This window comes from Mastomys coucha, unplaced genomic scaffold, assembly GCF_008632895.1.
Source record: "Mastomys coucha isolate ucsf_1 unplaced genomic scaffold, UCSF_Mcou_1 pScaffold5, whole genome shotgun sequence".
NCBI lineage: Eukaryota > Metazoa > Chordata > Mammalia > Rodentia > Muridae > Mastomys > Mastomys coucha.
In genome coordinates this window covers 68,110,980-68,126,454 of record NW_022196911.1, presented here as the reverse complement: position 1 = coordinate 68,126,454, position 15,475 = coordinate 68,110,980, and the positions used below count along the sequence as shown (strand labels likewise).

General features: G+C 42.3%; 1 protein-coding gene across 1 annotated transcript in view; it reads right to left on the bottom strand.

Annotated features, from left to right (window-relative positions):
- Positions 1 to 14,306, bottom strand: part of Ankfy1 (ankyrin repeat and FYVE domain containing 1) — a 75,232-nt gene extending 60,926 nt beyond the window's left edge. Inside the window, exon 1 of the mRNA XM_031352751.1 lies at positions 14,239 to 14,306. Coding sequence (XP_031208611.1) covers positions 14,239 to 14,248 — 10 coding nt within the window. The 5' untranslated portion in view covers positions 14,249 to 14,306. The remainder of the gene's footprint in view (positions 1 to 14,238) is intronic.
- Positions 14,307 to 15,475: the final 1,169 nt, after the last annotated feature.

Sequence of the window (15,475 nt, the reverse complement as noted above, 5' to 3'; positions counted from 1 at the left end):
CTTACCTCAAACCACAGGAAGTTTTGTTCCTTTCCCCTCTCCACTCTACTCCTTCAGGAAGCTTTGAGGTTTACAATTTGCATGCCTTGACTTTTCCTTTTAAATTCTAATAAAATTGTGAACTCTGAATAAATTCTAGTTCTAACTGACTTTCAAAAGGAAAATTTTAAATCCAAGCACAAAAACACAAAGCAGCCTTCAGGTCTGGGCCTGTGCCTGGAGCAGACCTTGGGAGTCTCACAGCACCCAGAGGAAGATCCACTCCCAGGCACTCTAACACTGTCAGGTTCATAGGATCAGAGGTGAGGAGGACACATCTGCCCCAACACTGGAAGTAACTGGGACCAGTAGGACCCAGGTACTCTGCCTGAACAGTGGCACGGGTTCCTTTCTGTCTGAGCCAGTGCCCTGAGCAGACCTTGGGCGAGAACTCCACAGCCAGTCACATAACACCTAGAGGAAGCTCCACTCCTAGGCTCTCTAACATACCCAGGACCACAGGATCCCAGGATCTGAGGAGCTTGGTCAGGATGTCAGGGTCCCAGAGGAAGCTTGACTCCCAGGAGCTCTGACACACTCAGGATCCCAGGAGCACAGAGGCAGCTGAAGAGTCCTCTCTGTGTCTGAATTTGGATCTAAAATCACCTCATGATAGTGATTGAGGACTTTAAGGACATAATAACTCCCTTAAAGAAAGGCAGGAGAACACAGGTAAACAGCTAGAAGCCCTTAAAGAGGAAACACAAAAATCCCTTAAAGAATTATAGGAAAACACAGTCAAACAGGAGAAGGAAATGAGCAAAACAATATAGGATCTAAAAATGGAAATAGAAACAATAAAGAAATCACAAAGGGAGACAACCCTGGAGTTAGAAAACCTAGGAAAGAGATTAGGAGTCATAGATGCAAGCATTACCAATAGAATACAAAAGATAGAAGAGAGAATCTCGGGTGCAGAAGATAGCATAGAAAACATTGACACAACTGTCAAAGAAAATGCAAAAAGCAAAAAGCTCCTAACCCAAAAGATTCAGGAAATCCAGGACACAATAAGAAGACCAAACCTAAGGATAATAGTTATAGACTGGGCGGTGGTGGCGTTCACCTTTAATCCCAGCACTTGGGAGGCAGAGGCAGGCGGATTTCTGAGTTCGAGGCCAGCCTGGTCTACAGAGTGAGTACCAGGACAGCCAGGGCTACACAGAGAAACCCTGTCTCGAAAAAGAAAAGAAAAAAAAAAAAAAGTTATAGAAGGGAGTGAAGATTCCCAACTTAAAGGGCCAGTAAATATCTTCTTCAACAAAATTATAGAAGAAAACTTTCCTAACCTAAAGATAGAGATGCCCATGAACATACAAGAAGCCTACAGAACTCCAGCTTTTACATGGATTCTGGAGATCTAAACTCAGGCCATCAGGCTTGTACAGCAAGCACTTTTACCACAAAACATTTCCCCAGGCACCTAACTGCTTTCAATATTTTCTATGGTAGTTAAGTATTTCACATTCATTATGTCAAATTCTAGCCATACTTAAGCATTCTACTTAACAGTTAAAACCCACTTAAGTTAAACAAATTGCCTAAAATCACACAATAGCGGGCTGGAGAGATGGCTCAGTGGTTAAAGAGCACTGACTGCTCTTCCAAAGGTCCTGAGTTCAAATCCCAGCAACCACATGGTGGCTCACAACCACCTGTAATGAGATCTGATGCCCTCTTCTGGTGTGTTTGAAGACAGCTACAGTGTACTTACATATAATAAATAAATAAATAAATCTTTTTTAAAAAAAAAAAATCACACAATAGCAGGAGAGAATAAAGACAGATTTGTTACAGTTGGATATATAGTGTCCCTAGGAGGTTCATATGTTGAAGGCATGGTGCACAGCTGGTGGTGCTGTGGAAAGATGAGTAGATTATGATGGCTCTGATGATGATTTATAACTTTATTTCATTATTGGAAGCTGGTGGAAACCTTTGGAGGTGGGGGCTTGTTGGAGGCAGCAGCTTACTAGAGACATAAAGAAGATAGATAGATAGATAGATGGATGGATGGATGGATGGATGGATGGATAGATAGATAGATAGATAGATTGATCGATAGATAGATAGATAGATAGCATGTCCCTAGCCTCTTACTATCTGTCAAATCTGTGTTCTTCCCGACCACAGGGAGATGGGCAACTGTTCTCCCTTTCTCTACAATGACCTTCCTCACCACAGACACAGAAATAAGAAAGCCAATCAACCATGGGCTATACCTTCTGATTCCCTGAGCGAAAATAAACCCTTTTGTTGATGTTGTTTTGCTATGCAGCCAAGGATCTTCTTGTCTTTTCTTCCCAGGATAATGCAATGCCTAGTATCTAACTGGGTTTATTCAAAGCAGACAACTACGCTAATGAACTACAGCCCTATGCCAGTGCTTCCTCCTATACATTCTCTCAGTTACCTGTTTCAATTACAGAGACAGATTCTTTATTTTAATTTTTACTTAGTATGTGTATTTGTGTGAGTTCACATGTGCCTTAGTAGACCAGAGAATGGTTCTTTCCTTCTGTCATGAGAATCCCAGGAATGGAACACATGTTGTCATGCTTGGAGCAGTAGGCACCTCCACTACACATTGAGACATCCTGCTAGTCCAGCTAGAAGATTTTTACATCTAAGCCCATCTTCATTATACCATAGTATCTGATACAAGATCTATGTCAGAATATCAAAGATTTAAAATATCATTAGCAGATCTGTTAGTCCAGGAAATATATACTCTTTCTATCCTCCTATCCTCCTTTTTAAACGTGGTCTACCATTCTTCTACTCAGTTCTATCCCACATTGGTTTAGGAAGTCTGTTTGTATAACAAAGACTGAATCTAAGGGCCTCAAGAATACCAGCCAACTGTTTTATGACTAACCTATATCCCTAGTTCATTTTTCTCTCTCCTTTTAAAATTGAGATGAAGTCTCACTATGTTACCCAAACTGGTCTAGAACTCATGGACTTAAGAGATCTAACACAGGGCTGGTGAGATGGCTCAGCGGGGAAGAGCACTGACTGCTCTTCAGAAGGTCATGAGTTCAAATCCCAGCAACCACATGGTGACTCAAAACCACCCGTAATGAGATCTGACGGCCTCTTCTGGTGCGTCTGAAGACAGCTACAGTGTACTTACATATAATAAATAAGTAAATCTTTAAAAAAAAAAAAAAAAAGAGATCCAACACAGCCTCCTAAGAAGCTGAGACTATCTAAGTTTACATTACTATGCTAGGCTAACCAGTCTTCTGAGATTAACAAAACACAGACATTTCCTTTCTCTACAGTCTTATAATTCTTACACAGTACTCATAATTTTAGCAGTGAACTTTTCTGTATAATTTATTGAGTAAATTACTTCATCCTTAATCTGTTTCAATGTCAATTACATAAAACTAAAGGCTATGTTAAAAATAGTATTTTAAGCTGGGCAGTGGTGGCGCATGCCTTTAATTCCAGCACTTGGGAGGCAGAGGCAGGCGGATTTCTGAGTTCGAGGACAGTCTGGTCTACAGAGTGAGTTCCAGGACAGCCAGAGCTATACAGGGAAACCTTGTCTCGAAAACCAAAAATAAATAAATAAATAAATAAATAAATAAATAAATAGTATTTTAAGAGTTACAAGAATAATTTTTGTTTCTGACACACATCACTTCATTTCACTACAGTATGTATCCAGAACATACATCATTCTTTCCTTATTGGCAACTAAAACAGAAATACATCTCACTGGAACTGAGTTACTAACTGCTCCTCCCCTAGACCTGTGAGAGTGCAGGTTGAATTATTCAATCAGTGTGATAATGAGGTATTCATAAATCAAAGGCAGTAAACATCTGTTCAACAGAGAGCAAGAAAATACAATGAATTTATGATTGAAAATACAAACTGGAGCAGGGCAATGGTGGCGCACACCTTTAATCCCACCGCTTGGAAGGCAGAGGCAGGCGGATTTGAGTTCAAGGCCAGCCTGGTCTACAGAGTGAGTTCCAGGACAGCCAAGGCTACACAGAGAAATCCTGCCTTGAAAAACCAAAAAAGAAAATACAAACTGGTACCATATGAGGGAAGCAGTAGAAAAAAAGACTGCAACACTGTTGGAAGGATAGCACAGAGGAAACTCAGGGTCCTAGCATCCCTGTCAACTGCCTTTTCATCAAAAAAAAAAAAAAAAAAAAAAAAAAAAAAAAAAAAGTCCAGCTCTTAGTAAATATATTATGGTACTATGCTGGCTAGTTTTATGTCAACTTGATACAAACTACAGTCATCTGAATGGAGGGAACCTCAATGCCTCCATAAAAATCAGGCCAGTAGGGCATTTTCTTAGTGATGGATGTGGGAGGTGCCATCCCTGGCCTGGTAGTCCTGGGTGCTTTAAGAAAAAGCAGGCTGAGCAAGCCAACAGGGGCAAGGTAGTAAACAGCGTCCTCCATGGTCTCTACATCAGCTCCTACCTCTAGGTTTCTGATCTGCTTAAGTTATTATCCTCACTGCTTTTTAATGACAAATTGTTATACGGAAGGTGACTGAAATAAGCCCTTTCCTTTCCAAGTTGCTTTTGGTCATGTTTTAAAACAGCAATAGTAACCCTAATTAAGAGAGGTATTAATAGATATTTAATAGTCTAGGTTTATACTCTTAAAAAATAATCTAGTAAACCAGGCACTGTGGCTCATGTTCATCATACCAGCATTCAGTAAACCCAGGTAAGAGGATCCATTGCAGATTCAAGCCTTGGATGCTTTGACAAATTCTAGACACTGTCAAGCTTGCTTTAAAAAGTTATTTCACTGCAGTTACAGGTGAAAGTTACTACTGAGTGGAACTCCAGTTCCAGAATTCAATCTTCTGGCCTCCACAAGCAGCAGCACACAGACACACATTCAGGCAAGACCCTCATACACATGAGACAGAAAGGAGTAAAATCTCAGGAAAAAAAAATAAGTAACAGCATAACAAAAATAAAATAGAGTTATTTTCTTAAAATCAAAGCTTCCCCATGAGTCTAATGTTGAGGCCTTTGTAAGAGCTGACAGGAACCCCAGGATGCAGTGACTGATAGCAGAGGGCAGGGCCTCTGGATGACTCTTGGCTACTGACTCAGTCTGGATCAGTGCAAGGAAGAACAGCACAGTATACAAGAAGGCTGGGAATTCTGCCTTCCCCAGTGTCCTACTACTTTCCTTGATACTGTGATAAAAACTCTTTGCAAAAGCATCTAAAGGGGCAAGATTTTATTTTGGCTCACAATGTGAGGTTACTCATCATCCACTAGAGTGGAGAAGTCACAGCAGATGAGGCAGGTGGTCACTCTGCATCCACAGTGAAGAAGGAGAAAGCAATGAATGCTTGTGCTCACCTCACTTTCTCCGTTTTAAACTCAGGACTGCAGCCACAGGAATGGTGCCACCCACAGGAGGCAGGTTTTCTCATTTCAATTAACTTCCCAGGTGATTCTAGATCTCAAGTTGACAACTGAGATTAGCCAGCATACACACTCTCTTTTAGAAGTCACATTAAAAATGAAACTTCAAAGGTAGGTGTGGTGATGCCCACCTTGAATCCTAGCACTTGTGAGGCAAAAGCAGGTGGATCTCTAGGCCAAATTGATCTATAAAGTAAGTTCCAGGCCAGCCAGTGCTACACAGTAAAATCCTGACTCAAAAACTAAAACAAACCAAAACAAAAGCTTCAGTCTTACTCATTCTCATCCCTAACGTATTAGTTTGTACTGAGTATGAATACCTTTTGTACTGAGTAGTTTGTACCTTTTCCTGAATTCCAGGTAACTGTTTAGTCTGTCTTTACTTGACATCAGTGGCATGTCACATATTTTTCAAAACTGCAAAGGACTGATAGAGCATAGCTTCATAGTTTCATTTTACTCAATGATTACTACCTAAGTAACTCTTTTCCCCTAGAACTGCTGCCACCTAGAAACATTTCCTGCTAGATAAAAATCACCTCATGGTTTACTAGGAGCAGCAAAGTATGTCCCTGTGGTGGTCCTAATAAGAATGGACCCACTGGCTCATAAACAGATACGTGCATGGATAGATGGGTAGATGGATGGATGGATGGATGGATGGATGGATGGATGGATGGATGGATGGATGGATATCTTGGTCCCCAGTTGATGGAACTGTTTGGGAAGGATTTGGAGGTATGGTCTTGTTGGGGTGGGGGCTTTGAGGTTTCAAATGAAAGCACCATTCCCAGTGAGCTCTCTGCCTCCAATTTGTCTGTGATGGAGATGTGAACTCTTGGCTACTGCTCCAGTGACATACCTGCTATCATGCTTCCTGCCATGATGGTCATGGTGTCTAACCTTCTAGAACTGTAAGCCCCTAATAAACTCTTCTATAAGTTGCCCTAGCTATGGTATCTTCACAGCAATAAAAAAATAAATAAAAATGAAGACAGCCCCCCAAGTGAGGTCCAAATACTTGTTCTCACCTTGGTCTCTAGAGGGTGGCACCATTTGGAGAGAATGTGGAAACTTTAGGAGGCAGAACTTAGATGAAGGAAGTCACTGGGATCAAGTGCTTGGGAGTGTGACCACTTCCTTCTTTCTCTCTGCTTCCTGGTAAACCACAAAGTGAACAACTCTCTTCTACTACACATCCCTGTGCCATTCTGCTGAAGTCCATGGGGCCAAGGGGACATAAACAGCATCCTCTGAAACTGTGACCTTAATAATGTTTCCACCTCTAAAAATAAAAGGTATTTGTTCTCAAGTCTGACTCCCTGTTAGCAGCCTAGCTATCACCATAATCATCCAGAACCCTCTAGACATCTTTCCAACACTCAAGCAGGTTTCAAAAGTCCTTTTATTCCTTCTACAGTCTCTCTCGCATCAGTCTCAGAGGTTCCAATGTCCCTAAACAAATGACTTACTGGTTGTTACAACCTGCTCTCTGGCTTCCCAAATCTATATCCTACACTATAATTACTTCAACATTCATCAGACAATGCTGGTCACACCCATGACTTAGCTATATTACTTTCTGGTCTGTAGGACACAATTTCCAATGCTTAAAGGTCAATGCCCTTCATGAGCTGGCCCCTGACCTACCTTTCCAACCTCATGAATCCCACTACTCCTTCCACTCTTTCCCAGTTCTCACAGCCCTACATTTTAAAAGACACCATTTTTCAAAGCCTGGCTTAAACACTAGCTCCTCAAATAATAACTGCTTACAACACATTTCCCACTACTTCCCTAGAAAAAAATCTCTCCTAGTCTGAATTTTCAAAGAAAACCCTAAGCACTTTTTATCTTTGACTTTAACAAGTTTTTGTTGATGCTTCTTAGACTTCAGAGTTCTCTGTGAATAAACTTCAACGGTGGCTATTCTCTTTTAAACCACTGACTCCAGGCTCCACCCCCAACTCCAAGTTAATCTCATCTTCTATCCTACAGTGCCTACCTGGTGGAGCTTAACAAATACCACATCTACGCAGATTCAACAAAGTCTAGAGACAGCAGTTTCTCCTGTTGTTTGGCAAGACTATACGTCATGATTTCTCTAAATCACCTTCAGCAAATCACTTTGGCTGTATATAAAGCTTGTCTCGGCATGATTCATTAGCTCTACTCTTGACATAGTCATTAGTGAATTGCTAATCTCTGCTCTTTGTGAAAAGAAAATTTCCCAAGAAAAACCTACCTATATAATCCAGGCTACTCGGGAGGTAACCTGGAAGGATCATTTGAGTTCAAGACAAGCATGGTTCAAAAGTCACAAACAAAACCATCCCCCAAAATAAAATTAACACGCACAGCTCATAGTACAGTGAAAGAAAAAGATAAAGATAAGCAAGGACAGTATGGAAGAAATAACGCCCCAAACATAAACAGACTAGATGAATTAGCAATGATCTGTGACTTTTGTTGAATGAGAGAAGATTTATTTCAAACCTGTAGAGTTTCTTTACTCTCATTTTACCAGCCTATGCTAACGAAGCACTTTTGGAGCAGTGCTCTCCAAGAGAACTTTCTTTTCAGCACAATGTTCTACTGATCTGCTTATCTCTAGAAGTTAGTAGCCACATTGATGCTGTGTACTTGGAATGAGACTAATGAGGTTAGGAACTAAGTGCTTAATAGCACTCAATTTTAAGTTCAAGTGGCCGAATTGGCTATAGGGTATGGTGCTGACCAGTGAATGGAATGTCCTCACCTTATTCAACTGCCCCAAGAATTATTTTCCAGATCTAATTCTACTAAATTAGTAAAAGTCTACAATCCACTATATAACAAACCATTTATGGTTTTTCTATTTTAAATTTCACTTTGTGGGGTCTGGAGCAATGACTCAATGATTAAGAGCACTGGCCAGTCTTTCAGAGAATCCAGATTCAATTCTAGCACCCACATGATGGCTCACAAATATCTGTAACTCCAGTTACAGGAGATCAAATGTCCTCTTCCTACCTTCTTGGGCACCAGACACGCACACAGTAAATAGATCATGCAGGCAAGATACTATAGACATAAAACAAAAAAAATGGTGGTACACACCTTTATCCCAGCACTAGGAAGCCAGAGGCAGGTGGATCTCTGAGTTCAAAGCCATCCTGATCTATAGAGAGAGTTCCAGAGTGGCCAGGACAACAAAGAAAAACCGTGTCTCAAAACAAAACAAAACAAAGCAATCAAAAAATGCCTTCCCTCTATGACATCTGTAAATCACATCAGCAACCACCATGGCAAGACAACGTTAAAGGTGCAGCAGTGGGTGCAACAGAAGCATGGGGACCTTGGCAGAACCCAAAAGCTCTCGAATTGGATTTGACACTCACTAAGAGGGAAACCATGCCTACTACTGGAATCTAGCTAACTTCTCAGTGCTGGTGAAGGCATGGTTACTGCAGGAGAATCAATAACCACTAATTTACTAAACCTGCATAATCACTAAGGATCTATGAACATTTGTCCTTATACCCACAAATAAGTGTAGTTTTCACCCTCACCAAGGAAACTTCTCTTTGCAATAAATGGAGACCACTAAAGAAAATCAAAAACAATAAAAATGCAGAGTTGTGAAGCCCAGTTCTAATGGATACATCTACAAAACACTCCTGCTCAGTGAATATTCTGGAAGAGGAGAGCAGAAAGACTGTAAGAGCCAGAGGATATCTGATAAGAGATTGTGTCCCTAGTAATTATCAGAAGTTACACCCATAAAGTCTCACGAATAGACTGCTCAAACATGAGCTGAACAAGGAAATCAATGGACATGTCACAGTGAACTAGTAAAAGCCCACAAGGCTTTTACTCAATCCTACACACACAAAAAAAACTACAGGCAACTGAGGAGAGCTGGGAGAGGGGGAGATGGTCTTTTCCACGGAAAAGCACAGCATCTGGTTATCCAGTGCCCTACACACAAGTAACATTACACAAACTGAACAGGTCATACTTAGGAACATGTATCTGTGTGTATACAAATACACACACACATGCGTGCAGTAACAATTAGTGAAAAAATAGGTCATGAATTTGAAGAAGAGTAGAGAGGGTTTGAGAGAGAGAAAAGAGGAGAAATATTGTAATCATATTATAATCTCAAAAAAAATTTTTGATCCCAGCACTTAGGAGGCAGAGGCAGGCGGATTTCTGAGTTCAAGGCCAGCCTGGTCTACAGAGTGAGTTCCAGGACAGCCAGGGCTATACAGAGAAACCCTGTCTCGAAAAAACAAAACAAAAACAAAAACAAAAAGGGTTTTTTTGATGTGTTGGGAATAGACCCAAGGTAAGCATTCTATATCTCCACCACAAAAATTATACTTTATTGGACCTAGAGAGATGATGGCTCATTGGTTAAGAGCACTGGCTGTTCTTCCAGAAGTCCTGAGTTCAATTCCCAGCATCCACACAATGGCTTACAACTGCCTGTAATGGGATCTGATCTCCACTTCTGTCAGGCAGGCACACATGCAAATAGAGTACTCATATACACAAATTAAATAAAAATTTTTTAAAGAGTGGGCTTTATTAAGACATAAATATAGTAGGAAGAAAAAAAAAAGGGAGTTGTGGTGATTTGAATTAAGAATGGCCCTATAGGAGCTGAAGAGATGATTCAGAGGTTAAAAGCACTGGTTGCTCTTCCAAAAGACCCAGGTTCAAATCCTAGCACATGCACGGCAGTTCACATTTGTATGTGGTTCCAGGTACAGGGCATCTGACACCCTCAAACAGACACACACAGAAGCAGAGCACCAATGTAAATAAATTCTCAGCTCCTGGTCCTGCACTTGCCTGCACGCCACCATGTTCTCCTCATGATAGTAACCAACTAAGACTCTGACCCTATGAGCAATTTCAACCCACAACAATCAAATGCTTTGGTCATGCTGCCTCTTCACAGCAACAGCACAGCAACTCAGACTGTAATGTAAAGAAGTCAGGTACGGCTTGCATATCTATAAGGCGGGAAGATCATGACTTCAAGTAATGGGTCACAAAGAGAGACAATATCCCAAACCCAAGTACCAGGTATTGGTTTGGGCACTGCTTGCCAACTGGTGTTTTTCAGAGTAATAAAGTTGAATCTACCAGTTGACATGATGCTTTGGTTTGCTTTCTATTGCTGCAGTGAAAAGACCAAGGACAACTTGGGAAGCAATGCATTTATTTGGCTTCCATATCCCCCCCATGGATGTTTCCTGAGGGAAGTCAAAGCAGGCACCTGGAGGGAGAAGCTGAGTCAGACGCCATGGAGCTACTCACAGGCTTACCCCATGGCTTTTTCAGCCTGCTTTCTAATACAACCCATGACTACCAGCCCAGAGGTGGCACCACTCACAGTGGTGTGGCCCCTCCCAAATCAATCAATAATCAAGAAAATGAACAAGTGACTTGGATACAAGTCAATATGATGGAGGCAATCCCTCAATTGATTCTAAGAGATTCTAAGAACGGGAGAGGTGGGGCTGGAGATGGACCAGCGATTAAGAACACTGGTTGTTCTTCCAGAGGACCTAGGGTCAATTCTCAACAACCACAAGGGTGGTGCACAACCATTTGTTAAGTCCAGCTCAGAGGATCTGATGTCCTCTTCTGGCCTCCTCTGGCATCAGTCATATATAGGTGGTGTACAAAACATACATGTAAGCAAAACATCCATACATGTAAGATAAAAATAAATATAAATTTCTAGAAAGAATATTTGAAAGAATAAGAGAGGTAAAAGCTGAGTTTGTGTTTAAGGCTTTATCACATTTACTCATCTCTTTGGAGGGGACTGTCCTATGGCTGTTGAGCACTGGAGTGGCACCACTGTGACAATCTGTGGAGTCAGTTCCTACCTTCTCTGTGACCAATGCAGGTGGTCAGGCTTGGAAGCCTATAGCCACTGAGCTAGTGACCCGCCATGATTTTTATTCTTTTTGAGAAAATGTTTCATGTAACATGGCCTTGAACCTGTCATGTAGCTGAGGATGTCCTTGAACTGTTGATTCTACTGGTTTTATCTCCCAACACCACATCTGGCATAGATCAAGTTTGCTTTAAAGAGAACGTGAAAAACTTAAAAAAGGCTGTGGGTGAGTAAACTGAAGGAGAAAAAGTAAAAACAAGAAGGCCACATGGAAACTTAAAATGGGTCAGTGGAGTTTGAAGAAAACACAGATTAGTTTGTACAAAATAATGTACAAAACGGAAAAAGAAATCTCTTTTAGAGGCTGGCATGGTAGCACACCCCTTTTGTTAATTCCAAATTCAGAAGATATTGGTAGGCACTGTCTCTGTGAGTTCCAAACCAGCCCCACTTACCCAGCAAGTCCCAGACCCAAGAGAGCTAAAAGTGAGACTCTGTGTCAAAAAAATTAAAAAAGGAGGGGGAAAATTTTTTTAGAGTGGACTTAAGTACCTGTATTTAGTCATGTGAGCAGGCACAGAAAAAATTTTCTATACAAGTCCAATAACATACTGAGTACATGGATTCTCAGGTTCTACAAGTCTGATAACATACTGAATACATGGATTCTGAGGCTCTACAAGTCTGACAACATACTGAATACATGGATTCTCAGGCTCTACAAGTCTGATAACATACTGAATACATGGATTCTCAGGCTCTGCTTACCATTCCCGAACCTGAACCACCAGCAAAGAACCAATTACCAGGAAAATTTCTAGAGTATGCTGACAAATAATCTTAAAATTTAATCCTACAAAAATATGCTATTTGTGTTTATGAATCTCTCTGAAGAGCAGCTAGCTCTGACAAGCAGCAGCAGAACCAAGCAAAACAAATACACTTGCAGCATAAGAAACAAAATATCTTTAGTAATTTTGTTTTTCTTTGCATTCCTCAAATTTTCCTAGTTGAATTTTGCAACATCATTTTCAACAGTCTTCACTGGGACTTGGGAATCTGAGCGTAGCTAGGGTCGACTGAGATCAGAGACTATCAGCTACCCATCACCTCATCCTCCAACGTTTACTCCTGGAAGGATGTTTGGTTCGTTGCTAAGGTGTATGGTCCACTGGTTAGACAGGTGTTTCTAATCACCTCAAGGCAACCAAAAGTAATCAGTGTACTAATCTTGGCCTGTATGAGTTCCTCACAACTAGAACCTGAGCACAAACACAGTTAAGTTCTCAATAAAACTACTGAAGGAAAAACTACCCGCTCCACGACCTGAAACTCGGCCATGTGTTTCCCCAACAATTGGATTTCCTCCTAGAAGCTCTATACACTCACAGTCTCACATCATGCCCTCCTGAACTCTCCTCCCAAGCCTCACCGCTGACCAACAGGTTCACAACACTCTGCGGTTGGCAAAACCAGCAAGCTCATTTTTTGAACAGGGTTTCATGCACTCCAGGGAGGCTTCCTGATCCTTCTGCTTCCAATCTCCCAAATGCTGAATGAACAAATTACAAGCATGCAAGCATCACCACCAGCCCTCTCAGTCCCTTTGCTCTCTCCTCCTCTGTGAGACAGTGCTCACCTGAGATTCCACCTCCAAGGTATTTAACATGGTAGGAAAAGGAAAAAAGGAAAACTGGATCCAGTCCCAGCCATGACTCTGGCCTCAGTTCACTAAGCTATAAAGGGCAAATAACATACCTAGCAGGCCTATTTTGTGTTACTCTTAAACTTAATTCAAATCTGAGAAAATTACACAAACTGTCACACTACCCAAATCTCAGATCAAGAAATGATGGGTTTAATCAAAGCTTACCAAAAAAATACAAACAAAAGACAAGAACAAAATAGGCCAGGTCTAGACCAAGTAATCTTGAGCCACTCAATAAAGTCCAAGAAGTATTTTTCTCCAACAATGGGGTACACAGGAGAAACACACAGGCCAGGTCTAATACCATTGTCTGATCACTACTAGGTAACTCACCATCTCAGGGCTTTCATGCCCACTTGTACAGTAAAGCCATGACAAGCAAAGATCCTAACATTATTCCTTCAGGGAGGCTGCACCTGAGAAATCAGATGCCTTTACCTGCAATGTCATAAAATACCCTAAAAAAGAGAGTAAGGACTGAAGCAAGAGGTAAAGGAACCGAAGCCTGGCGTTAGCACACCTCTTTCAAGCAGTGTGACCTTGGTCAACCAACTCCCATACTGAGGAAACATCTCTTCTTGCCCCTTTTGTAGACCGCAGAGAATCTTGGCGTGCCCACATTTGCCAGGGCTGCCAAAAAGCCTAAAGACCACTACTACAGCGCACGCCCAAGAAGCCCGTCGTCCAGTTGCAGTCCCGACTCTTCCCGACCTCTTCCATGGAAGAGTCCTAAGCCCTTCCGCAGGCAAAAAGATGCACCCTTCCGGATGCAGGACCTGCCAAGACAGCAGTTTCGATTTCCTAAGGAGAGGGGCACTTCCCTCCCCGTTCCAGCATCGCTGGCATAAGCCTTCTCTACAGCTTTCTTGAGCCCCGCGGGTGCATTCGCTCCCAGCACCGGACCCCTCTCCCGCTCTAAGCCTACAGGGATCAAAGGGGTTGGGGGCGGGAGGAATGAAGACAGACGGCGGGAGGGGCGTTGCCATAGGAACGGCGCTGAGAACCCCCGGCCCGGGGAGCCCCGAAACGCTATAAAAGGAAGGCTCGCGAGACACGTGATGCACCGCGCGCCCGGACCCGGATAACCCTTCCAGAGGCTTCTGTGCCCGGCCAGTGGTGCCCCTACCGCTTCGCGTCTCCCGTGCCACCCCACAAAAACCCTACCTTCCGCCATGTCGGGCCCGGCCCTGCTTACAACCTCGCGATAAATGCCGGCGGAAGGGAGTCCTCGAGTATCGCGAGAACTGGGTGGAGGCGCGGCAGAGGGAGGAGCCGGAGCAGACAAGGGGTGAATGAGAGTGGAGCGGGAAGCAGCTCTTGGCTGGCGAGCCGAGCCCCTCTTCATTGTTTCGGAAGGTTTGACAAGCGCGGACTGGTCTATCTCGAACTCCAGGCGGTCGTCAGGGTAGAGCGAATTTGCACTGTTCTAAGCCTGGGACTGCGGATCTTTAAGTTACTTTGTAACCACGTGAGACGCGGTCAGAAAACTTAAATGATAGCATTTTTCCAGGGCTTTGGGAATTTTACGGCTAAAATTAGACTACAACTTGGGTCCTCAAACCAGGCAAACACACTGGGTTACTAAAATAGGGGATCGCAAAAACTGCAAACTTCTATACAGTGTTAGGTAAGCAAAATTGTGAGATCCCTGAGGTCAAAGTGGGAAAGCCAAATAACACTAGGAGCTAATAACGCTTAGGACAGGGCCATGGAGTAGAAATAAAAGGAAACGGGAAAGGGCGTGATATTGCAAACTAGGAGCTTCAACTGAATGTGAGAATGATTAGATGATTTGATAATAGCAAAACAGAAGGGTAACATTCCTAGATAACATGCCTTTTTTGGCTGTGGGGTAGGGTTTCTTTACATAACCCTGGCTGTTCTGGAACTTACTATGTAGACCAGGCTGGCCTGAACCTGATAAGAGATCCAAATGCCTCTCCGCCTGGAGTGCTGCGATTAAAGGCAAGTGCCACCACACTTGCCATAAATACTTTTTCTTGGCCGGCATACCTAACATGTAATTAGCACACCTAAGGCCTCCAGGTCAACAAAGGAGAATGAAAACAATGTATCAACAGTTAAGTAGTGCCTTAGAGAACAGCTAAGGTTTTAGGAAGATGGGCCACAATTAAAGCATTAGTGGGTAATGAAATGGAATAATGAAGGAATTGAGTTCAGATTATAAAAATGTAAGGCCAATGGTTAAAATTTTTAAAAGGGGACGACCCTGGCTGAAAAACACTTAAGAAAATAGAAGAGAAGAACACTGAAATATATATTAAGAATAATTATGGGGCTGGAGAGATGGCTCATTAGTTAAGAACACTAACTGCTCTTCCAGAGGTTCTGAGTTCAATTCCCAGCAACCACATGGAGGCTCACAACCATCTGTAATGGG